Source organism: Centruroides vittatus, unplaced genomic scaffold (assembly GCF_030686945.1).
Source record: "Centruroides vittatus isolate TY-2023 unplaced genomic scaffold, ASM3068694v2 contig_453, whole genome shotgun sequence".
NCBI classification, from domain to species: domain Eukaryota; kingdom Metazoa; phylum Arthropoda; class Arachnida; order Scorpiones; family Buthidae; genus Centruroides; species Centruroides vittatus.
In genome coordinates, this window is record NW_027122249.1 from 308,998 (window position 1) to 336,253 (window position 27,256).

The following is a 27,256-nucleotide window of genomic DNA, read 5'->3' on the forward strand; positions in this document are numbered from 1 at the left end:
CTTACAATTGTTGGATGATGATTGCTATATAATTTGCTTGTTTCTAATCTTGACAAAATTTCAATGAAGTTGTGAAAAGACGAGCATGAATGGACAGTAGAAACTAACTGTAAAGCAAAAGATATAAACATATTGCAGTTTTAATATCTGTAAACAAGTTTGTGCTTATTTGTAGCCACACTACATTTTGCTTTATTAACTTTCTTGTCCGTTTGCTACGCCCCCTTGTTTACGTTTATTTTCTAAAACGGCCAAGGGCAATATAGGTCAGTCAAGGTCACTCAGGCAATATTATTTTAAAAATTCACCAAAAATCAAATTATCATTATATTCATAGAAAAAATCACATACATTTATTAATATCTTTAGTTTGAAATACAATATTTTTCAATACATTTTACTAGAAAAATTTATAAGAAAAAAAATAATATAGATCAGAACTGACATTTAAACTTGATAATTTGTAACTTTTTGTCAAAATTAACATTGTCTAGTTACCTAGTTTTTTGCTGGCACTGAGCCAGAAAGACGTAGAATATTGTTTTGTACAATTCGATATAACACTTATGCATGTATGTTTATTCGTTGTGAAATTATCACATATTATATAAGACATTTGTTTGAAATCAAAACTTTATTCTGCTATCAACTAATATAATGAACTAATATATTTTATTCACTTCATATCAAACTAGATTATATATTTTTGTAATAAACATATGAATACCAGTAGCAATACATGTAACATTTGCTGATATTTTATATATTTTTTATTTTTATTGAAAATATCAGAACTGAAGGTCATAACTTGAATATTTATAATGTGTTGACATATTATAGCCGAATAAACTTGTTATAGCATGAACTTATTATAGTAATATTATTGCATAAATATGCTAAAAATGAAATAAAAAAATTATCAGGAAATGAAAAATTAAGAAAAAAGCATTAATTAGAATTTTTTAAGTCAACAAAACACCACCTGGACAAAAATATGTGAAACAGACTATGGACAAGACGATGCCGTTATGTGCTGACATCTGTTGTCGATAAATTTTATAAAAATCAATTTTTAACAGGGTATAGATGACTTGGCACACTAGACTATTTGCTTAACAATTAGGGGTATGACAGATCAGTACCCCGGTCAAGAAAGAGTTAAGTAAATTTTTTCTTCTGAGTGATATCTTTTGTTTAGGAATTATGTTAGGCTTCAAGTATTTCATCTGTGTATTGATAAGTTAATAAGAAAATTCATAAAAATAAATTTCAAATAGTTATATTTACATAGTTAAAAATCTTCGCAAAATGTTCTGAAAACACCATCCCCAATGTTGTATTGTTTTCTAAATGATGATCTCCATTTTTGTTTTTTAATTTTAATCTGTTGGAAACTTATGTATTGTAATATTTTCATTTCTGTAATTACATGTATCCTTTGATTGAGGAATTAATTAGTTGATGCAATTTTGATATGATAACATTAACACAATCAAATGTAATAATCAATGGCAAAAATTGCAATTTGTCCATATTGATTACTATATTAATAAATTCAATTATGTGGACTGTACATTCATTTTTATTTTTCCTAAAAGAGTAAAGTAAATGTTTAATAAATGCTTATACCTACATTAGTTACTGTTGCTAGAGAAAATGTAATCAAGAATTAAGAAAAACTAACACTGTTCAAATATCAGCATGAACTTTGCAATAACAAGCAAAATGACACTCTAGACCTCAGCAAACAAGCAAGCTTTGATCAATGGGTTTAAAATTTACAAGTATGTAATTTGTAATTACATTAGAACAATTAAAAGCTTGTAATACACCCATTTTTAATGCTGGCAGCAAAGTAACTGGCTGGGTATCAAGCTCTTGAATTGCAATTGCATGGGAGAAATGACATTGTCATGTTCATGACTTACTTTCTCTCAGTCAGAAAACATTCCTTGAGATTTGCATGTTTTTGCATAAATTTAAAGGTATGTTAATCAAAACTCTTGCCACCTATACAGGATGTATCAGAATGACGTTTCAAAAATTTGGGGATTGTAGAGGATGAAATTTTGAACGTTTTTAATATAAGGAACCCATAGCCGGAAATGTGATATAAAGTTTCTACAGCACTTTGCAGTCGGTATACTGAATGAAACTGCAGAATAGTGTTTATGACAAGTTTTATTGACAAAACAGTAGAGTACAATCAAACTACATCGAATCAGTGACTGCACTACTTTAGAGTAAATGTTCAATGTGACGACCACCAACTTCGTTACATCATGTGCAACGACATGTTTTGTTTGACTCTCTGTAAGATGCCACGCTCCCCTCTGATGGTATTAAATGCTCTAAAGATGTGCTCTGTAAGCTCATGAACTGTTCCTACAGGTGTTGCATACACAAAGGACATTACATAACCCCAGAGGAAGAAGTCAAGAACAATAACAAGACGGAAGGGTAGCTACCAAAGTGAAGGGCAGTCAAGCACTTCCTACCGCTGTAGAAACTTTATATCACATTTCTGGCTATGGGTTCCTTATATCAAAATGTTCAAAATTTCATCCTCTACACACCCCCAAATTTTTAAAACGCCATTCTGATACACCCTGTATGAGATTGTTGCAATTAATCTAACACAGGATTTGGTTAACACAAAGGATTTGATTAATTCTGGATTACAACCAAAAACTGAGCAATATTGATATCAGTAAAAATAAGATTTAAAATCATGTCTGTTTTTACAGTGGTTCAAACACTACAATAATTTGACTTTTCAGGAACCTTGGCAAGTGGGTAATGGGTCTGAGATGTCAGCTGTTTTGTTTTCAACTGCCAATAAACACCATGCTGAGTTGTCAATTCCAAAATAGCTAGTGACCTTGAACTCCATAATAGTATTGAACTATAAAACTAGTTTTAACTTTCCAGTAAAAATAATAAATATAAAACATGGCTGACAGTATTATATTTAAAGTATAAAGGAAAAAACACCAGAGTGAAACTAAATTAAATTGAACAACTGAAGTGCCTTTTGACTGGTGTGCTTCTCTCTCTCTCTGTAAATCGCAAACATTTTTGAACCTCGTTGGGTTCTTCCTCAGGCATAACGGAATTCTGTTCTACAAATTTAAATATCCCGTCGAAGTTGACCATTGATTTAGAAATTACATTTAATTAAATTACACGTAATTGTATAAATATAAAATTGCAACGTTTTAACAAAATTACTTGTTTACGTTATTCATCCATCGTTTGCTCCAGTTGACAGTCCACAATTTCACAAACACGGAGATGACCTTTCTTTAGAGGCTACTGCCTCCACAATAAAATGTAAATATGGTAAAAACGTCCTCTGGTGCTATTGCCATTTTCACATAAAGAAAGGTCGTCTCCGTGTTTGTGAAACTGTGGACTGGCAACTGGAGCGAACAGATGAATAACGTAAACATGTAATTTTGTTAAAACGTTGCAATTTTATATTTATACAATTACGTGTAATTTAACTAGTTTTAACTTTTTTTAATTTCGCATATCAACCAAATTCTTTATATAAGAGAAATCTAAATTTTGAGATAGTTCAAAAATCAGGACAAGAGAAATAATATATATATATATTTTTATTGTTGATAAAAAGGAAAACTTGACTTTTCAATTTTTTTTTTGTTTATAGAATTTTCTTAAACTAAACTAAAAATTTAGAATAGTGAAATGTAAAATTGATAGCTTTGGTAACAACTGATTTCTTTTGATTTTAATGAATGATTGAGTGAAAATACAACTTTTATAATTCAAAAGGACATTATCAATTATAAAAAAAATATATAATTTTATTTAAATGTAAGTATGCATATATTAAAATGTAAAATAATTATTATTTATAAGATCTTCTATTGCTCACATTAAAAATCATTTTCTATAGTATAGAGTTATATAAAATTTTATATAAATTAAAATAGGTAAGTTATTCAAACTATTGTTAATTTGGAATTTTTTGGCCAAGTAGACAATTACAAATAAGTTTAGAATATTTCCAGTATTGACAATAATTTTGATAACATTGAAACTGTTAGTTCCTGAAACTTGAACTAGTACAGATTGGTTTTGTATCAGATTTTTTTGGCTTTTAGATAGCTTTACAAAAGTTGGCAGTTGGAATCTGTTTTGCCTAATAATTATTTATTACTGTAGTAATTTGATAGTTAGATTATGTATATGTCATAGATTTTATATTTCTAACATAACAATTAATTATTAATTAAATGTCAAGTAATTTGGCCTAGAGATTGGTGTTATGTACCATCTCTTGATAAATTTAATAATTATAATTAAATTAAATGTTCTAATAATTAATTTAGAAGGTTCTGGAAGAAAAGAACTGATCTGAAATGGGACTTGAACTTGCAACTCTCATATGCCATGTGGATGCATTGTCAGTTACACTACCCAGACTTCCATTCAATTTTCATTTCCAGAACTATTAATCTAGGTATAACCATACTCAACCAAATGATCACTTTAATTTATAGTACCAAATTACTTAGTATCTAATTATTAAAAATAGCAGATTTATAACCCAATTGATTAAAATGATCATTTGGTTGAGTATCTATGTATCATGCTTTGGGATGTTTAGTGTGTGTATTATATATATGGGTATAATCATACTGATTACTCAGTGCCAACTTGGGACAACCATAGTGCCCAAGGCCTTCCTACTTTGAAAAGGCCTTGGGTTCTAAAATTATTAAAATATTAATTTAATTATAACTATATTAAATTTATCAAAGAGATGGCACCTAATGCCTACCTTTTAGAACAAATTACTTGACATTTAATTAGTAATTAGTTACATTACTAGAATACAATCAGGTTATATTAATTATTTGGCATTAATCTAAAAATCAAGTTTATAGATGTTTATATTCATATATATATAATGATTGAATACAGACTAAAAATTAAAGTGGATAAAATAATCATTTCAATGCAAACAAAATTATACATTTTTAAAGTATTATTTTGTAGAAATCATTTTAAAATACAAAACTTTTAAGTAAATACAGTATTAATAAAAATATATTTTTGCTGTTAACAAACTGAATTATTTTTTTTTACTCAAATATCTAATTTATGTAACACAGAAATTATTAATAGAAGTTTAAATTTGCAGCTGATTTAACACTTGAATTAGAAAATTTAATCAGTGGAGAAGAAATTGAGGATTGGTTTCCACTTGGTGGCCTTACACCTCCAATTAGAGAAGATTGGGGTTCGTTAAGAGTGCGAATTCGATATGTGCATGAAGTCATTATGCCTCTGGTTGAATATAATGCTTTGAAAGAGGTAAAAGAATTAATTATAATAATTAACTTTCTATATAAATATAAGAATATATTTCTGTATTTTGTAGCTTATAATGGAAGAAGAACTTGAAGTTGTTAGTGTTTTAGCAGATCTTTGTCATAGAGATAGAACACCCTTAGCTAATGCAATTCTTCGTATATTTAGATTTGAAAGGAAAGAGGCAATGTTACTAAAGGCTATGAATGATAGAGAAATTCAAAGAGAAGGTACATATAGTTTTAATAGTATTTTTATGAAAAAAAAAAAGGAAAAACAATCTTGTTTTATTAAAAAAAAATTAAGTTAGTTATTGAATTATTTTTATCTCAGAGTAATTTACTTTAAATCTAATTTATTTATAGTTAATTGTGGATTATATAGATTTTTTTTAAGTTTTAAAATGTAAAATAAGATTGCTGATTTTTCAGAATTTACAAAATAAAGATTTAAGCTAATTTTTATGAATTGATGTACAGTACAATGTGCTTTATATCAACATAAAATTAGTATTTTGTGAAGAAAAATGATACGTAATGAGAACTTATATTTGCCATTGTTCTCTAGATTTCAACAGCATAAAGAAATGCTTTCATGGAAACTACAAAGAAACAATAAAACTTAAATACCTGTACATGCTAATTTAGAGGAAGATAACATATACACCAATGTCTGTTGGTGTTACATAAAATTATTTTGCAAGTACAGTGGGTGACCGGTTAACGAACAAATTGGATAATGAACACTTTTGCGAAAGATTTTTTATGATAGGACAACGAACACCTCACTGAACAAGCATAAAAAGAAGCAACAAAAAATAACGAATACTGATTGATTTTTCCCCTATCTTCAGGTAACAGTTCGAAGCCTTTTGGAGCACGGGAGACATCAACATTGACACTCAACCCAATACCGATCAGATAGTGTTCCCCTAACTTTGAAACTCTCCATTGTAATTCCAGCTTTTTGTTTAGTTTTCTGCCAAATAATTTTTTTATAGTCTTTGCAAGACTGTCGAGCACTCATTAAGTTTTGCATCTGTTTTTATTTTCTAAAGGTGAGAGTTTAACTGCCCTATTGGGTATTCCTTAACATTTTAGCACCAAAATTTTGAATTACATTCGGGCCTTGCATTTACATAATTCTTTTGTGCGCTAGTTGATTTCTGTTCTCTGAATTTTTGAGGGCTTTTCTGAACTTTTTATTTCAAAAAGAGATTGATAATATTATGGAGCCTAAAAAGAGTGGTGTTAAGAACTGTGCTCACCGTAGAAACCGAGCAAGAGATAATAGCCAAAGTAGAGTGTGCAGATGTCTGATGTTGCTAGGCAGTATGGCTTGAACAGGTCTACAATAGGCACAATCTTAGCTAATAAAGATATAATCAAGAAGACTGAAGGAGCTAAAGGAGTAATGAAAATCACATCTGAAAAACAAAGATTTGCTATCCATGAAAAAATGGAGAGGTTGTTTCTAATTTGGATAAAAGAAAGGGAAATGAAAAGAGATGTAGCTAGTATGACTATCATTCAAGAGAAAGCTAGAGAAATTTTTGAAGAACTGAAGAAACAAACTCCACATTTGTCACGAGGGGAGAGAAGCTACCACTGGATGGTTTGCAAAGTTTAGAAGAACTGGCATTTAACATGTGGTAATTCATGGTGAGTCTGCTAGTGCAGATAAAGAAGAAGCTGAGAAGTTCTGTCTCAAATTTGAAGAATTCATTAACACTTACTGTGCTAGTAACATATTACATTTTCTGCATTCTTTTGCAAAAAATGAAAAACGTAATATTACGTTTCTCTACATATCCTGTAATTTCTAGCTTTAAAACATATGTTTTCAGCAATGAAAATTTGGTTTTTTTTTGTATTTTAGTGTGTCTGTTAATAAATAGTGTGCAATATTTATTCAGAAATTTGAAATATAAGCGATTTTGTCCAATCATGATCGTCGTCTGATTCGGAGTTTCTTTGCCATATTTTGTAAGTGAATATCAAATCATTTTATGTTTTATATATGAGTTAAGTTTAGATATGGCACATTAACATACTAACTAATAATTGTTTGAATTCATTAATAAAATATCAACAAATATAGTGCCGATTCTATTGATTTATCTGACGAAAATGTGATTATGAATTAGGCCTAACTGAGATCGAAAAAATATAAATAAGCCACATAACTTTATTATTTTAAGCCTGTATAGTTCATGTGATATTACATAATTTATATACTTTTCAGATATTATCAATGCAAAAGTTGAATTCCTATATTTCTGATAGTGCTGATGCCATTTCATGTACTGTACATTTGCCAAACAGACTCAATTGTGAAAAACAGCTAGTCAGAAAAAAGTGTACTAATAATATTGATACAGTTCACCATTATTATGAATAAATTCATCAATGTACTATATATTTTATACATAAAAATACAAATTTTAAAGCTATATTGCAGTTTTTAATTTTTTTCATTGTATCTTTATCTCTAAAACAAGTCCAAATAACATTAAAGCATAATACATAAAAATAAAGCTCACACACACCAAAATTGAGTATCGTACAGATGAATGTTTCCAATATCACTGTTTTTACTTTTTACCTAGCTTTAGTCAATCGTTTTTTATTTTCAATAGAAAATACTGTAAAATTGCTTAAATCAGTCAGCACGCAGGTAAGGAACTAGGTCAACTGGACCAGCACGGTAAGTGTTAAAAAAGAAGGATATTGTCCAGAACAAATTTTCAATTGTGATGAACTGGCTTATTTTGGAAGTGCATGCCGAACCATATCTACATTATGAAATAAGAGAAAAATATTCCTTGGCATAAACCTATGAAAGACTGACTGTTACTTTTGGGAGCTAATGCTAGTGGTGATGTGAAGCTTATCCTGCTTCTTGTGTATCACTCTAAGAACTCTAGAGCATTCACAAAAAATAAATTCTATAATTAAAGAAAAACTGCCAGTGATGTGGAGATCGAATAAAAGGGCATGGGTCATGCAGGCTCTTTTCAAAGAATGGCTGTTTGAAGTTTGTACTTCAAGCATCAAGGATTACCTTCAGACCAATGAATTGCCATTAAAAGCACTGTTGCTATTGGACAATGCACCAGGACACCCAAAAGACCTTGAAGATAATTTACTGGAAGACTTTCTCTGGCTGACAGTTCAGTTTCTACCTCTGAATACTACTTTGTTGATTCAATGATTGGATCAAGAGGTTATTGCAGGTTTCAAGAAATTGTACATTCGAGCACTGTTTTATTGGTGTTTCGAAGCATGCCAGTTCTTTTCAATGATACTAAACATTTTGAAAAGAAAAATTTGATATTCTTGAAGCTATACAGCTTATTCAAAAGGCATGGTCAGAAGTCACTCAACAACAGTTGAATTCTGCTTGACAAAAGCTGTGTCTCTATATTCAGGGAGAGAGATGATGTCCTTGAAATTATGGATGAAATTGTGACAATGGCTAGATATCTGAAATTGGAGGTGAATAAAGATGACATTGAAGAGCTCATAATGGAATCTGAAACTGATCTGACGACAGAACTTCAAGAACTCTTAAATGAAGAACACAAAGAAACTCAGTGAGATGTGTTTTCTCCTGAAAAAGATGAAAAAGGATCAATGCCAACATCTGCTATTAAAAATCTTTTTGAAGATGTGGGAGGATGTCAGAACAATGATCTTAGAATGGCATCCAAACCAAGTTCAGATTAATAGGCTTGGGATTTCAACAATTACAATGCTATTAATTACTTCTGAAAATCCTGAAGAAGAGAGAAAAGCAATCAACATTAGACTGATACTTTCACCCCTACAACCAAAAAAACATCACTAATAAAAATGAAAGACTGTGTATATATGTGTTTATTATTACATATAAATAAACGTAGTAAGAAATTATATATGATTTGTTCTGTAAACTCCAAAAAATAAATATTCTCATAAAAACCTATAGTAAATCGGTAATTGGTTAACGAACAATTCGGATAGCGAACAAAGTCTTGGAATGGATTGTGTTCATTAACTGATCACCCACTGTACTTCTGATTAGTATATAACTGTCCTCTTCTGGTAGTATTGTTTGTAGAGAATAAAATATTTGAATTTCAAGAATAGAACTCGAATGCAGACAAATGATTTTTAAAAATGTTAATTCCTATTTGAGTTCTATTTTTGAATTCAATACAAATATAACATATTGTAGAATATACAGTACAATAAATAGAATAACATTTCATAGCTAAAAACTTTAGTAATAAATTTGCTTATTTCTGAAGTCACAATTATTAATTACATATTGTAAATTATAAAATACAAATTTCTTTATAAAACAGATAATGAAAATTAATGTCTATACTATTGTATTGTATTTTTTTATTTTTCACTTAACAAAAAAATTAAAGTTTTATTTTAACTTTTTTTTGTATAAAATATCTGAAAAAACCTATTATTAGGACAATATATTTTACTATATTTTTAAGTAAATGGTTCAATAACCCACGTCCCATTCATCTTGAATTTTTAAAATTTACTCTTGTACATGACAAAAAATTGATTAAATTTTTTTATCTAAGAGATTGAGTTGTTCCATTTTCTCAAGTATATTTTAGGCTAACTTTAGATAAAGCTTAAGCAGTTATGAAAGAAAATTCATTTGTCTTCTCATCAATATAAATAGTTAATCTGGATAAAGAATTTACAACAGAACCAATAGTATATTTAAATTTGATATTGGTATATTTCTATTAGTTTTAGAAAGAAACTTGATCCTCATAGTAAAACTTCAATTAAAAAAAGAATTTCTAAATTCTAATTAATTAGAATTTAATTTTTTAATTAAAATTTTATCATAAATTCCTTCAATTTTTTTTTGTTAATAAAATTGCTAAATGTTTTTCTAAATAACTAATTTTTTAAAAATTGTTTTAACTATATTTATTATTATTATAAACAAAAAAAATCTTTTCATATTATATATATATATATTAGATACTTCGTGAAATATGTTGAGGTTGAGAATGATCATACAGAGGCATTGAAGTAACTTCACCTTATCAAATAACCTGCCTAAATGATCTTAACAAAACTGAAAAGACAAATTAAAACTTTGATTGCATTTAACACTGTTTGCTTTATCAAACTTCTTTTCAGAATTGCTGAAGATGCAGAAGTATTAGTTGTTTTTCAGACTCTGTGGAAAATTTGGGAAGTGGTAGGTGATATGGTAAAATTAAATGAAATTAAAAATGGTAATTATTTGGAATTTACTTCATCCTAAAAAAGTTGTTAGTAGAAGCAAAAAAAAAGGAAATGGTATACAGTAAAATATTTGAAGTTTTAAATTTTTATATTCTACATTACTTGTTTCTATTTTTATATTATTAGATTATTCATTTTATATCATTTTATTTATAAATTTTTTTACAAATATATAAAATTAATTTAATTCTTTATTAATTTTTTAAATTTTAGATTTAGTGATTGATGATAATTTCGAAATTAAGAGGTTTTAAAATATGCCAATACTGAACTTAATATTTTTAATTTTTAGTCACATGAAGTTTTTTTATTGAAAAAACATTCTTTGGCTCAATTATTTAGATGATCATTTTATGATGTTTCTATATATATATATATATATATATATATATATATAGGGCTTTGTGATGTTTGATATAGGATCTTTCTATTTCATTTTTACATTTCTATGACCCCTTGTTAAAATTTGAGTGAAATGAAAAATTGAATGAAGTGAAATAAGATATTGTCAAGAGTGTTAACTGATGTAATAGCTTGACTGTATTTTATAACTTTTTCTGTAAAGTCCACATAAGTTGACACCTGGATAACTCGACACCATCGGTTAAGTAGTCAGCTTTCTGTGGTCCTGGCTAACTTACATAAGCATTAATGTCAAAAAACTTCAGTTTACTCGACACCGTTTAACTCGTCACCACTGGATAAGTCGACATACTTTTGCTGTCCCACATCCAATAAGTCGTCACCTCCTCCCAAAAAAATGAATTCACTCCGCACGTGTGGTGCGAACTCATTTTTTTACAGGAGGGGGAGTCGACTTATTCATTAATATATATATACATATTAACAAAAATGCCGTAACATTTTATGTATTTTTATGTATAAAATAATAACAGATAAACAAAAAGAAAATATACAATATACATCAAAGTCACATCAGAATCCAATTTTGCATTTTCTCATGCCAGAGGCATTAAGAATCCTTAGATGTTACTTGCCGACAATTGCGACGATGATGTTTTCAAGGCGTTCATGATCGTTGAAAAAGAAAGTCGAGACAGTTAAGTGCTCAAAACAAACAACACAAAACGAATTTTTCAGTTTTTCATCTACAGAGTAATTGTAAATGGAGGACACAATGTATTGTAAGCCTATACTACTGTATAATGCACTACTATATTTTATTAATTGTAGTTTTGTGGTTTTTTCCTTTCCAACTTCGCTTTAGTCATCACATTGGATAACTTGACACATTTTCACTTCCCCTTGGGGTGTCGACTTATGCGGAGTCGACTGTATAAAGCATTGGAAACCATGTTGTTCTCTTTTTACATATAACATGCATTGTTTAGGGATAAACTTGTATTGAAGAGGTGAAAAAGTATAGAAAAAAATTAGTGGCTGCAATCAGCCTAATTATACTTCTGATAAATAGCACTGAGTTCAGCGTTAACGTAAATTCTTCTTTTTACTGCAAGCAGTTTCGACGAAATTACGTTCGTCGTCTTCAGGCAAATAAGGAAAGAACAAATTTGAAAGTGGCACGTGCCGAACGTTCCAAACCGATAACGGAAAATTTTTCGTTGGCGAATTTTTAAAAATAATATATTCCTTTAGCGTCTGGTAACTTCGCCGATTCGAAGGAGATTTTAAATCGGCGCGACTGATGGCGCATGCGCTGAAAAGCACACGCGCTAAATGTGCGACTGTCGGCGTGTTTGGATGTTTAGGCTCTTGTAAAGAGTGACCCAAATTTCGGGCAAGTCCAGGGTGGGGACGTTGCATGCATCTGATGTTATTGTGAGGATCGCTTCCCAGATGAATGTAATTTTTCTATTGTTGCAGCTTTTTAGGAGCGCTGTTTCCGACCACAGCGGAGTGTAACCATGTTGTAGAACTTTTCTGGTCAGCTCTGTTGTTTGTCTTCCTTTATTTATATCGTCCTGGTGTTCCGCAATACGGCAGGCGAACATTCTTGTTGTTGCCCCTATATATTTCTCTATTGCTCCTGTTGGATTTTCTAGTGGCACTGCGTAGACCCCCCCGATTTTTCTAATGCGCTGATTATGTCTCGGTGGTTGCATATGCTCCTGCGTAGGCTGGGTAGAGGGGATAAGGGGAGCACAAAGCCGTACCGCCGGAATATACGGCTAATGAGTATGGACTGTGCTCCTAGATACGGTAATGTTGACGGTACTATTGCCATTTCTTTTTTGTTGTGTAGCGTGGTGAACGGGTAGATGGAGTCGTTCACTCTACGCAGTACATGCGTAAATTTGGCGCCTGTAAACCCAGCGCGATGTACTGCCGTTCGTATGATTTCCAATTCAGCGTTTGTTAGGTCCTGCGATGATGGAAGCAGTATCGCCCTTCTGATGAGAGCTGCTATGGCGGCATTGATATACCGCGATGGTTGGAAGGCGTCAGCTGGAGTGATGTGGGGAATCATGTTGGACTTGTGGTATACCTCAAACCGTGGTCCTTCCGGCGATTTCTGTATCCGCACATCCAGAAAAGTTATTGTTTGGTTCCGCTCCTTTTCCCAAGTGAATTTGATAGTGGGATAAACGCTTGATAATTGCTGCATAAATCGGATGAATTCTTCCTCCGAATTTTCCCATACTAGTAGGATGTTGTCTACATAGCGTAGGTACAATAGAGGGTAGCAAATAGTGAGCGGGGCGTTACCCTCTATTGTACCTACGCTATGTAGACGACATCCTACTAGTATGGGAAAATTCGGAGGAAGAATTCATCCGATTTATGCAGCAATTATCAAGCGTTTATCCCACTATCAAATTCACTTGGGAAAAGGAGCGGAACCAAACAATAACTTTTCTGGATGTGCGGATACAGAAATCGCCGGAAGGACCACGGTTTGAGGTATACCACAAGTCCAACATGATTCCCCACATCACTCCAGCTGACGCCTTCCAACCATCGCGGTATATCAATGCCGCCATAGCAGCTCTCATCAGAAGGGCGATACTGCTTCCATCATCGCAGGACCTAACAAACGCTGAATTGGAAATCATACGAACGGCAGTACATCGCGCTGGGTTTACAGGCGCCAAATTTACGCATGTACTGCGTAGAGTGAACGACTCCATCTACCCGTTCACCACGCTACACAACAAAAAAGAAATGGCAATAGTACCGTCAACATTACCGTATCTAGGAGCACAGTCCATACTCATTAGCCGTATATTCCGGCGGTACGGCTTTGTGCTCCCCTTATCCCCTCTACCCAGCCTACGCAGGAGCATATGCAACCACCGAGACATAATCAGCGCATTAGAAAAATCGGGGGGGTCTACGCAGTGCCACTAGAAAATCCAACAGGAGCAATAGAGAAATATATAGGGGCAACAACAAGAATGTTCGCCTGCCGTATTGCGGAACACCAGGACGATATAAATAAAGGAAGACAAACAACAGAGCTGACCAGAAAAGTTCTACAACATGGTTACACTCCGCTGTGGTCGGAAACAGCGCTCCTAAAAAGCTGCAACAATAGAAAAATTACATTCATCTGGGAAGCGATCCTCACAATAACATCAGATGCATGCAACGTCCCCACCCTGGACTTGCCCGAAATTTGGGTCACTCTTTACAAGAGCCTAAACATCCAAACACGCCGACAGTCGCACATTTAGCGCGTGTGCTTTTCAGCGCATGCGCCATCAGTCGCGCCGATTTAAAATCTCCTTCGAATCGGCGAAGTTACCAGACGCTAAAGGAATATATTATTTTTAAAAATTCGCCAACGAAAAATTTTCCGTTATCGGTTTGGAACGTTCGGCACGTGCCACTTTCAAATTTGTTCTTTCCTTATTTGCCTGAAGACGACGAACGTAATTTCGTCGAAACTGCTTGCAGTAAAAAGAAGAATTTACGTTAACGCTGAACTCAGTGCTATTTATCAGAAGTATATACAACTTTGGCATGAGTGTACTTTTATTTTTTCTATCAGCCTAATTATTTTTTATAAGCAAGAAGGCATCAGGATGAGAGGCTGATGAAAGTGTTTATTTCTGAAAGTATAAAATGTACATTGTTTTAAGTAGAAGATTGTGCAAATGAATAGAAATGAAGAATGCAAAGTTAACCTTAGGTATAATTTCAAGAAATGTAATTTTGAATTGTTTTACAGATAGACTAAACATTCTCATTTGGAATATTATGTTTCTTTTATGCCTTTTTTTTTATATAACTTTAGGAATAAAACTCCAAATTAAATTTGGATCATAAGCAAATCTTTGAATGATTCCTAAATAATTTAGGTGTTATTTATTATCACCATAATATATTTGTCATAGTATGGTGGATATATAAAAATCTTGAGTTTCTTCAACATTTCCATTTTTTCCACATCTTTTGAATTTTGTTTCTAAATTTCTTTAGTTGATGAGAGTGCCATTTAGAAGAAATATTTATGAAAGTTAATTTACATCTGTTTAATATGACAAACTTGTCAAAATATGCTTCAATTGCTACTGGTACATCTCCAGCTACAATTGCTACTGCTGCATCTCCAGTTTGTCTATCCAAGGATAATAGACAACTGGAGATGATAAAATGCCATTATTTAAAATTACTTTCTTTATAAATTATCAAAATGCATTTTGGCTTCATTTACTTTAAGCTGTCTTCAGTTAAAAATATTTATAGTAATGGTTTTAGAGAATTTCTTTGACATTACAACAATACCAGTACACTCAATACACTCAAATGGTAAGAGGAAAGACTACTACAATAGTGAACTACATAATATCTATTTCTTAAGTTAATCCTCCCTTACAGAACCTTATGGAAATTGAATTGTTTTTTGCCTAAACTTGTTTTGTCATTTTAAATATATGTAAATGAACTTTTATAACATTTAGCAGCCACCCTATAAATATAAGGCAATTTTTTATTACTTATTTATTCTATTTTAAAATATTTTCTTTTCTCTGTTTTATGTTTCTCTATAGTATTTTGAAATATTTGCTAAATCAATTTTAAAATAAAATTGATTCAATGAAGGAATACCAGTTAAATGAGCATAAATATTTAGAAGTTCTCCTCAATATAAAGTGCACACTAAAGGAATTTTATAAAATAAGAAATATTTTGAAACCGATTATAACTTAATTAGCTTGAAAATTAAAATTTGAGAGCATAAGAAAATACCAAATCTATATTTTTAAAAATTTAGCAGAAAAAAAAATTGTGTTTTAAGTTTAAAAAATGTATTTACATAATATTTTTTCCTCGTGATTTTTCCAATTATTTGGTATATACCAAATTATTCAGAAATCAAGTTAAAATCATTGCAAAATATGATTTGATAGTTTTTTGAGTATTTTTCAACACATTTTATTACAAAAGATATTATTGCATTAAACTAGTCATAAATTTCATAAACATTGTATGAAATTGAGAGTATAAACATATCACCGCCTCTGACTTTATAAGAAATGGAAATGAAAAATTAAGGCTTTGTAGATATCAGGAATTTATCAATTAGCAATTTCAGCTAAAATATGAAAACTGATATGGTTGAGAATAAGTAATTTAGATAATTTAGTATATAGGATGTTTACAATTGATTGGGTGCATTTCATTAAAGAATTATAAATAAACAAAACTTAGTTGTACCATATTTCAAATCATACATCAGCTCATTTTTTTTTTGTGCTGTACAGTTTTAATATGGCTGGTTTCACCTCTAATGGCCAATGTCAGATCCAAAAACACGAGCATTTGTGAGAAAGCAATATGTATACTGTGGTATCACAAGAAACAATTAGTGATAACTGCACAAAGGCATTTCCACTCAGAGCACAAATTTGATCCCTGGTAAGGACTCCAAGTATTGATATCAACAATTCAAGGACATCAGTAATGTGGAAAAGAAGAAAAGCTTTTGCTGTGATATTTCTCAATGACAACACTTTCTTAGAATATGATGTAATCTCATTAATATCAAGACTGATAACACCTTAGAAAAAGTCACTTTCATGAATGAAGCAACCTTTCGTGTTTTCAGTTGTGTTAATCACCATAACTACATCGGCAGATCTGAACATCCTCATGAAGTCAGTCAACTCAAATGTAATAGCCCAAAAGTCAATGTTTTGTGTGCATTGGCTATGGATGAAGTGATCAGTCCATTCTTTTTCAGTGAGTTGACCATGACTAGCAACATGTACTGTACCTCAACACGTTACTGTGTTATGCCATACCATACTGGCTGGAACACTGAAAATTAGACATTTACTTTCAACATGATGGTGTTCCATCATACTGGATATGGTCAATGCAGACCTGTCTGGGGCCAACTTTCCTGGCCAGTTGCTTTGTTGTAGCAGATCATTGCCTTGACCAGCACAATCACAATCATCAGACATTATGCCCCTGGCAGTATGTGAAAGATCATGTGTATGCATCTAAAATGAGTAGCATTGGTGTACTCATCCTGGAAATGCTTTGAAACAAATGTATGAGAAATCAAATATCAGTTGATGTTTTGTCATAAATGGATCCATATTGAAGTCTTCTAAAGTCAAATATTGTTTGATTTTTAAAAAACATTTGAGCTGCTGTATGATTTGATATCTAGTATAACCTCTTCAGTTGTTTGGTTTATTTTATTTGTGATTTGTTAATGAGATGTGCTCCATCATTTGTAAATAACCTGTAGTTATTAATAGAACATATGTTATGCACAAGTACATGACTTAAAGGAAAAAGTTTATTTTATTTTGATATCTGAAAAGATGATTATTATTCAAGTTCATAAACGATCTGAACTAAGGGCTGAGAAAAATAAGAATTAATAGTTTAAATAATCTACACTTTAAACAGTTATCATTTATTTTTTACTGTTGCTAACTATTAACCTGTAATAAAATATAAGAATTAAGCTAATATTACATGAAATGATAATATTAAATGAATGCTTGGTTAGATTTTTAACTAAAGAAAAAACGCTGATTTAAAAAAAAAAAAATTTCAAATGATTATGAAATAAGTATTGCATGGAGAGAACAAAATTTTACAAAAACAAAAATCTTCAGAAATTTAGAATAAATGATGTTCAAAGCAAAAATTGATAAAGAAATTTATTACTAGAAGTTGTTATAACTATAAATATTTAACTAATTTATTCAGGATTGGCAAAAAGAAATAAGACACAGAAAAATCAGATGTATTGATACTTAGTGCATATTTGTGTTTTTGTTGAAAATACTTTTATATTTTGCTCAGGAATAAGAAATTACAGAAAAGAAATTTTTCCTAAGCAAAATACAAAATTTATTTTGAAATTAGTCTTTGGTAAATAAAGACTTTTTTATAATAGTATTTTGATTGATATTTTATGACAAAGGTGTATGCATGCTTTCATCAGATATACATTCTTGTCATAAATATTTAGTTCATAAATTTTAAGATTTTTTTTTTGTTTTTTCAGCTAGTTAATACAAAGTAATATAAAAATATAAAATCATTAAAATGTCACCATTAAATTTAATTATTTTAAAAATATTTTAATTTTCGTTAGATAATACGTTTTAAACTATTGTGTTAAAGATTAAAGCATCTATATTGTGATATTTTGTTGTGTTAATAAAAATATTTGTCTTGTGTATGTAATTTCTTCTTCAGGTTTGTTTGTTTTGAAATTGACATTACAGTAAGACCTTGCTTAATGCTGGGGATGTGTTCGTAGACAACAAAGTGCTAAGTGAAACAGCATTAAACAAGGTTATTTTAACATAGAGTAAATAGGGATAGGGGAACACGCGACCAAAAATAAACAAATTTTATTTTAATTTTAAGTTATATTATTATACAAATTAATATAAAAATGTTAAATAACACAAACATATGCACACAGAAATGTAAAGTTAATTTTCAGTAATGAAGGTTCTGGCTTTTCTGAAATTCTTGTTTTTTTTGCAATAAAGTCGTTTCATTTGTCGTTTTTTTTTCTTTTAAGCAAATGTCAGTAGCAGAAGATTGCATCCAAAACACCTCCTTTCCTGCATTCCTTTCAAAATCTGGATCATTTGCTACAATTTGATCAATGATTTTGGTTATTATTACTAAACTTTTACTAAGGAAATCTGTAGAGAAATTCTTTGAGTTTTTTGTTTTCAGAATCTATTTTCCAGTTCTACATGAATTCCTTGTTCTGCCAGTTCTTGAAGGTCATCGTTGGTAAGACACTCACTAGAAACCTGCAGTAACTCCTCAATATCTTGCTCGTCTACTCTCCTAATCCTGTTGTATAGGTTAGGTTGACCAAAGTCAACCCAACTGATATAGCGATAGGCTCTTCTCGTTGAGAATTCTTAAATACCTTCAGCCATAACTTCTTTCACACTTCGTTAGTGCATTTATCAGTTAATTCTAGCCAAGTGAAGCTGATATTGCCTATGGCATCCATGTTATATTTTTTCCAAAATTGCACCAAACCAACATAGATTTAAAGAAAGCACACCTTTTTGCCACCTTTTGCTAATTGATTCATGTTTGTAAATAATTGTATTATATGTGAATCAATGAAATGCCACGATAATTTAAATTGGCATAAATTTTGAGCTTTGTTTGGTTTTTTTTATTTAAGGCTTCAAGCAGACCACATTATATTGAATTAGTGTTAAGCGGGGTCTTACTGTATATGTATTTTTTAAAAAGTAGCTAATTTAATAACATATTAATGCATAATTTTGTTGTCAGAATTTTTGAGTAAAACATCTAATCTTCTCTTTTTTTTTTCTTCTTCTTTTTTCAAGTATATTTTATTTTGTGAACTGCTTTTTATATTTTATATAAAAAATTTTATGGAAGTACACATTTGAAAAAACAAATTAGATGTTATGACTTAACAACTTATTGAAATGAAGAATTTATATTTTAATTTGGGAGCCATTGCTATTACATTAGGTAAATCTATTTTATTTGTGTGTATTTTTTAAATTTTGCTATAGAAGAAACTTCAACATTATTTCGTTCAGCATCGTTGACTACAACATTAATGGATCAGTATATGCGTTCTACGTCACATGGTTTCTTACAGCAGGCTGTAGAGGATTTCATCCACAAAGTGATGGAAAGCAGACAATCCTGTGAGGTAAATAATTTATTGTAATTATTATGTTGTTTGTTACATTTTTAAAAAATTTTAATTCTCAAGTAAATTAATTGTTTTTTCTTGTAAGATTAAAATAATTTAGTTATGCTAAAGTGGTTCTTAAAATTTGACTTTTTAAAATATATTTCAAATTATATAAGTGTACCCATTTACATTTGTTTGAAAATAAATTAATGGGTGTTACTTTCCTATTTATTGCACTTGTGATCCACTGCAGCATGAATACTGTTGGCATTTATCCATGTAATGTATTTGTTAATCATGGTTTTATTAATAAACATCCATTAATAAGATTAAAATTAAACTGTACCTTTTTTGAAATATTACTAAAATCAAAAAAAAGTTTTTAATGTAGTGTGTTTGTTTTTAAATTATTTATTTGTGTGTGTGTGTGTGTGTGTTAGTTAATTTAATTATACTGTCATGTGTCTCAGATTAATTTTTCATGAATGGATTCAGTGGATTTTTATCTTGGACTTTTTTCATTACACTAAAGTTATTTTTAATATATTTTTATGGAATTGCTGTTACTTTACATAAAATTTGCCTATAAAATCACGTTACTGTAATCCAACAAGAAGTTGTATTTGGCCTTAGTACTAGTTTTTTATGTAACTTAGCTGGCATAGCCTATACTGAACAAAATTGCATTCTGAATTATAAAGGTTTCGTTTGGTGTACTTAGTTATCGATCCAGTTTTTGAGAAGGCAGGTTTATTCACTACATTACATTGTTGTAAATAAGAAAATGTTGCTTAAAATTATTTCAATAAATTGTCAATTTCTTCACATTTTTAACTATCATTTATTTAATATTATTGACATTATTAATATATTTATATTAAATAAAAATGTATTAATATCAAATACTAAATTTTTTTTTGTATTTTACTTATGTTCGTAAAGGTACATTTGGTTTACATGCTTATATTTTCCCTTGTAGTAGACATGCATGAAAGCAAAAGTAATATAAATCTGATACATAAAAATTTATTTTAATTTCACAATAGTGATAGAAAGAAATGAAGGCAAGTGTTATTTTGCCAATGAATAGAGTTAAATTTAAACCATTAAATTGTTTTTAATTATTATTATATATGTGATGAAATTATTCTTTATTATTAGTACTTTAGATGTTAGCATTAAAAGATAGTGTTTTATTTATTTCAAATATTCTTATTAATGTTAAATTATATTATTTATTTCAAATATATAGTGAAATTAAATTCAAACAGGTGTTGCATTCCTAGGGCATATGTAAAAATATTCATGCAATTTTAAACCATAAAATTATATACTTTCCATAGAAATATATTAAAATTTAAGGAAATATGTTCTATGAATGTATGAAAAGTGATTTAATATTAAAAAAAATTATGAAATTTTTTTTATACAGATAACTAAAATTAAGAATTTTTCTCAGTAATTAGGATATAATTAAGATAAAAATCTGTACTTACCAGTATAATAAAACTTACTTACTTAAAAAACATCCACTGAAAGTTACATTTATAAAACAGTGAAAACAATGCCAGATAATCTATAAATATTACTCATTGTGATTGTTCAATTCATGAATTAATGGTTAGGTTTGTTTCTTCCTCTTTGTTCCAGTTGTATATATATGCATTAATGTAACTAAGCATGCAATAAATTATTATTACTTGTACTATAAAGTTGTTTCAAAATTGCAAAAATAAGATGGACCGATTAAAAACTCTATTGTACTGTACATAGTATTTTAGAATACATATTCATTTGTAAACTTGGGAGATCGATTAAAATAGAGTTTTAAAAAAGTATATTTATATATATAATTTAAAAAAAAAACTCTTTTAAAAGAAAAGTCACTTTAATATAATGAAAATTACTTCTGATCTTTTCAACAGTTTTCTGTTTTTTTTTTATCATCAAAGAGATGTAGTTATGAATATACTTTTTTAAATACATACTCAATTGTACATATAGTGTACAACAGACATTGATGCTATTCATTGCACTTATACTTTATTTTTCAACATTGAAAAAAAAATAATCTGAATTCTGAGGTTATAATGAGCAGAAGGAAAGGACAAGGATCAATTGTGATAAGCTGTATAAGAAATCATTGCCATCAGGTAGAATTTTCATCATTATTTTGGATGACACAACTTTTGTTCTGAAGGATCCAAAGTTTATCATTTCTCATGAGTATTATTTAGTTGTATGTGATTGTATATATAAGTGCCTGAAGAATAGAGAATTAAGTAAATGGACAAATTGAAGAGACATGTTTTGATGTGGTAAGCAATTTCTGAAGATGGGTCAGTCAGTAAATCCTTTGTTAGTGGCAATCTTACTTTGCCATCTAATGCTCTGAGAAAAATTGTTTATTAAACAAACATTTTCAACCTATTATCATAGGTCATCATAAAGTTTTTTTTAAATTTGATAATAAATTATTACAGAAATAGAATATTCAGATGTTCATTCACTGACAAAGAATATCAATAAATGACCAGATCTATTTTTAAAAAAATGCATAAAGGCCAGATTACTACCATTTTTTAAAATTACTAAAGACTAGTTATCCAATTCTCCCTTGGACAGATCTTGCATCATCACGTTATGCAAATCCTGTAAAGGCATTTCTGGCAGAAAACAAAATTTGGTATCATAAATAAAAATATGTACACTTCACACCAATAAATATATAAATATGAACCTTCTGTCTTTTAATGATACTTTAACAATGATAAAAATTAGCAAGTACAAACAACTGCCAGATTATATCTGGCTATGTTAATACTACTATTAATATAGTTTGATATAATCTGGCAATCATTTGGCTTTAAACTAATAATCAGGTTTTTAGATGTCAAGTTACTTGCTGATATAAACATCACATTGATGTCTTCAGGCAATATACAATATTAAAAATATCATTAGTATGGTTTTTTTAAAAGAAAAATTAATACATATTTGAAATTATGAACATTTCATTTTTTTTTATATTCAAATTTTAACTTATTGATGATACAATGACAAAGAAAAGTGGGTAATAGGACTATAAAAATTACAAATAACAAAAATGTAGATTAAAAAAAAATGTAGGAAAAGTATAAATTTAAATGATTAACTCAAATGTCTTGCATCCATCATTTAAAAGTTTAAACAGTGTAATTCAAGAGTCTGGAAGTTTTAAAGTAGGTTTGTTGCAGAGTCCAAACCGAAGAGTATAATTATAATCAGTGGTGATATTCAGCGGGTTCGCACAGGTTCGGTCGAACCCGTTGTTAAAATTTTCAGTTTTCTGAACCTTGTTAAACACTTGGAACATTTCTCAGTGGTTTTGTTTTTTTTTTAAATATATTAAAATATATGTGTTATACTCTGTAATACTACTAAACTAGAGCCTTATACCCCGTTTGCACCAAGCATTTCAATCTAGATTGTGAGCAAGGTCGGGGACTATGTCTTGGGCCAATCTCTCTCGACCATTTCAATCACGACCGAAACGAGATTTAATCGCGATTGATTCAAGAGAGTTCTTGAAACTAGATCTAGTCATAAGAGAGATCTCACAATCTCACGCGTGCGAGATAATACAAGATGGCTGTGGAACACGTGTTGGGGCTATGGACAGTGAAATAAAAAGGATATTGTATTTCGAGAGATGATGACATCTGTCTATTTGGGGTGAAAAATTTCTCTGCCTAAAAAAGAAAAAGGTCGACAGCACTAATATACTATTGTTACCTGGTCTTTGCCCAGGGCTTGTTACGTTCCAAATACGCCAGTGATTATTAGATATATTGCAAGAAAACGTATTGTATTTATTTCTAGCCAAAACTTCCATTTTGTTTGTCGGTGATTGTCAGGGAAAAATTTTCTGCTAGCGAACCCTTTGTTAACTATTTCAAATATCACCACTGATTATAATGATTTCCAAATGAAAATAGATGTGTTCAATGCATTGTCTTAGTAATGATATTTCAGTCCACAAAGGTATAAGATTAAAATCTAATACTTTCCTTGAAAGTTTTGTACTACATCTGTTGTTTGATATCCTGCTGGTGTACCATTAGTTGGTATGAAGGTTTTCAGTATGTGACCTCTATGTAATATAGCTTTCCATTTGAATTTTATTGTTATAAAGAGACCATATAATGTACTCTTTTTCTAAGGTTGAAAAACTATATCTGTTATTACAAACTAGTCTATATATTGGCAACTGTGGCCTGATTGGGAGGATAAGCTTGTATTTTTTAAAAACTCTAATAATGCATAATGTGATGGATCTTATTTATGAAATTGTAAAAACTGGCATTTGTAAGCCCACTAAACTTGTATTTGTAGTCAAAGTCAAATTTGTAAAAACAGATTTGACTGGATGTATATTGCATTATATAAAGCAATTGCTTTTAAACAAACTCCACATGCTAAAGCTATAACACCAAAAACTGGACTTGAATCACACTTGCTCTGAAGTCATCATACAGACCAATTTGTAATGACAGATAGTTTTTCACCCTTAGAAAAATTGTGCATTTATACAGTCTCTTTATAACCAAACAAAAAAACAACCAAATTCAAACACACAACTGTATTACATAGGTGGTCCCTATGTAATATTGTTGGTATAATTTAATAATATACTTTTGTGGACCAAAACATCATTACTTAGACAATTTGTTGAATACAAACCTATTTTTGTTTGGGAATCATTATGTATTCCTATGTTAGGACCCTGTAACAAACATACTTCAGAATACCGACCTATGGATTATACTATTTAAACTTTTAAATGATTAACTGAATGCTTTGCCTCAAACATTCAAATTTTTTTATTTTTGTTAAAAATTTGGTATGTATCATCAGCACACTCCCATTTTTGACAATCACCAGCACTCTCCCATTATCAGCAAATAGAGGAATTTTGTTTGATATGCTGAACATTTGAATATCCATGTCATATCAAGATACTACACCTGTGATATCTGTAAATATTTTATAATGCAAATTACAATAAAATTTCTGTGAAAATCTTAAATTATGTATTTGTAATTTGTTTGAATTTTTGTAATGTAAGTAAAGTTTTTCATAAATTACTAATGTCTAAATGAAAATTTACTTTTTCTGAAAATTATTTAAATGAAGATTTTGTTGAATTTTCAAGAATACATATCTCCTCATAAATCATGAATGTATTGTGTGTAATTTTGAAAATTTATATGCTTATAGAAATCAAATTTAAATGAAAAATTATAAATTGGAATGGAAGGAACAGAAACACATGTTAATTTTTAAAGGGTATAGCAGTGAAATTGTTTTTCATTTTAAGATAGCACATAAGTGTATAAAAAATTTATCATGTAGTTACACTTACCCATCTTCAGTGAAATAAATAAGCATAAGATTCAAATATAATAAATACTATATTTTAGAAAAATCAGTTTAAAAATTGCATAATAATCAAGCATTTCAGAATGTCATTCTGTTTGCATTATAATAAGATATGTATACCAGCAACACATGTACAAAATCAAATGAATAGAAAATGTTTTAAGTTCAGTTTCAGTTTATACTTTCAGCAAAGAGAACACATGAATAAAATTTCATTTTCATCTATATACTGTATTTAAACAGTCTTTGTACCTAATGTTTTTAAAATCATATAAACATGGCAACTGTTGTGAATATATTTGATAAATTCTTTTGATTTCTGATGAATTGATTTTCTTGCACAAACTAGTTACAACGCTCATTGCCATTATTTGAATGGAATACACCACAAGGTTATAGTGATGCCATTGCAAGACTTCACTCAAAATATATTTGCTTTAAAATTATTTTTCTGAAAAATAGTAATATTTCAAAATAGGTACTGTTCATTTTATTCTTAAAAATGTATGTTGGTATTGTCATGTTCTTTGTGTAGATGTCTGTCTGAGGCTTGTGCTTGCATGTCTTTTATAATTTAAAAGAAAAATTTGGCATTAATCTCTGAAATACTATATTGGTGAGAGCTTCTCTCCTTCTCAGCTGTCAGCCTGGCCTCAGCAAGGCAACAATAGTAAGAAAAGTTTAAAGGTAATGTGATGATTTGGCATTCTGTCATATACCAGACATAGGATAAGAATTATTGAATAGATATCAGGTATGGCAAGAAATATTTATTTGGTGATGACAGTTAATCGGTTTGGTCATCACGTAAAATTAGTAATTTATCATGTAATTTTTATGAAATTACATTATATGTAGTCTTAAATGGTAATTTTTGTGCTTCAGCTGAATCCTAGTAAGTTAGAAAGTCCAAGTGAAGCTTGTGCAAATGCAGAACATTTGTTGAGTTTATTGGATGAAATTATAGAATCAATATTCACTGCAATTGATTCATGTCCTAAGTAAGTGAATTATTATTTTATAAAATATATAGTGTTCCTTATAAGATCTTTTTATAAAATTTACTTTTATTTCCAAGAACTCTTCGATATATCTGTAGTTGTTTACAAAAAAGTGTAATGGCAAAATGGCCTAATGATCCATTAGTAAAAACAAGAGTTGTAAGGTACATTTTTGAAACTTAAAATAAAATTTTAAACTGCTGTACCATGCAGATTTAATGATTTATTTTGCTTTTTATTTCAGTGGATTTGTTTTTTTGAGATTGCTTTGTCCTGCAATATTGAATCCAAGACAGTTCAATTTAATAAATGGTATATAATTTTCTATTTTTGAATATTTGTAAAGACGAACTTTTCATTTTCATTTTTTTTTATATTTTACAAATTTATTTTAATCTAAGAAGATAAATACATTTTTTTGTTTTTTTGTTTTTTTTTGTTTTTCTTAAAATTAGATACTCCTTCAGAAATAGCAGCAAGAAGTTTAATTTTAGTGGCAAAATGTTTACAGAATTTGGCTAATCTTGTTGAATTTGGAGCAAAAGTAATAAAATAAATTTTTTCATTTTAATAAGTACTTAATTTATAAGTTTTTCCATAGTTAAATTGAAACAAAGATCAAGTTCTTTAATTTACATATAATTTAATATTTTTAAGTTGAATAAATTCAAATAAATTAAGTTAGATCAAGTATGCTTAATATACCATACTATCTAGAAATTATTAGCAAATATTTGGATATTTAACTCTTGTGAAACTGCATATTGATCAGTTGATTTACATAATTGTTACATTTTTGGTTGCTGCTTATCTTGTAACTATAATGATTTATTTAGCTTTTCTCCCAATTTTAAAGCAAATAATTACTGTACAAATTCTGCGATACACTTCTTGTTTAGTCTTGTGTTCAATTATTATATGAGCGCTAAGGTGGCTTTTCTTTTGCTAGACTTATTATACCATCAATAAAAAGGAGAACAGGCTTTAGAAAAACTTTTTTTTTCTTTGAGTATTCATTTCAGATAATTATGTCCCTTTTCAACTCGTGTTACAACTATATAGGGAAAATTACATACAGATTAGCATAATGTATACAAGCTAGCATAAAC

The 27,256-nt window shown here is 29.5% G+C and overlaps 1 protein-coding gene across 1 annotated transcript in view; it reads left to right on the plus strand.

Annotated features, from left to right (window-relative positions):
* The window catches only part of vap (RAS p21 protein activator vap), a 102,694-nt gene that overhangs the window by 61,825 nt on the left and 13,613 nt on the right, over positions 1 to 27,256 (plus strand). The window contains 7 exon segments of the mRNA XM_067272789.1: positions 5,174 to 5,346; positions 5,414 to 5,573; positions 19,598 to 19,740; positions 26,032 to 26,147; positions 26,225 to 26,311; positions 26,392 to 26,459; positions 26,603 to 26,691. Coding sequence (XP_067128890.1) covers positions 5,174 to 5,346; positions 5,414 to 5,573; positions 19,598 to 19,740; positions 26,032 to 26,147; positions 26,225 to 26,311; positions 26,392 to 26,459; positions 26,603 to 26,691 — 836 coding nt within the window.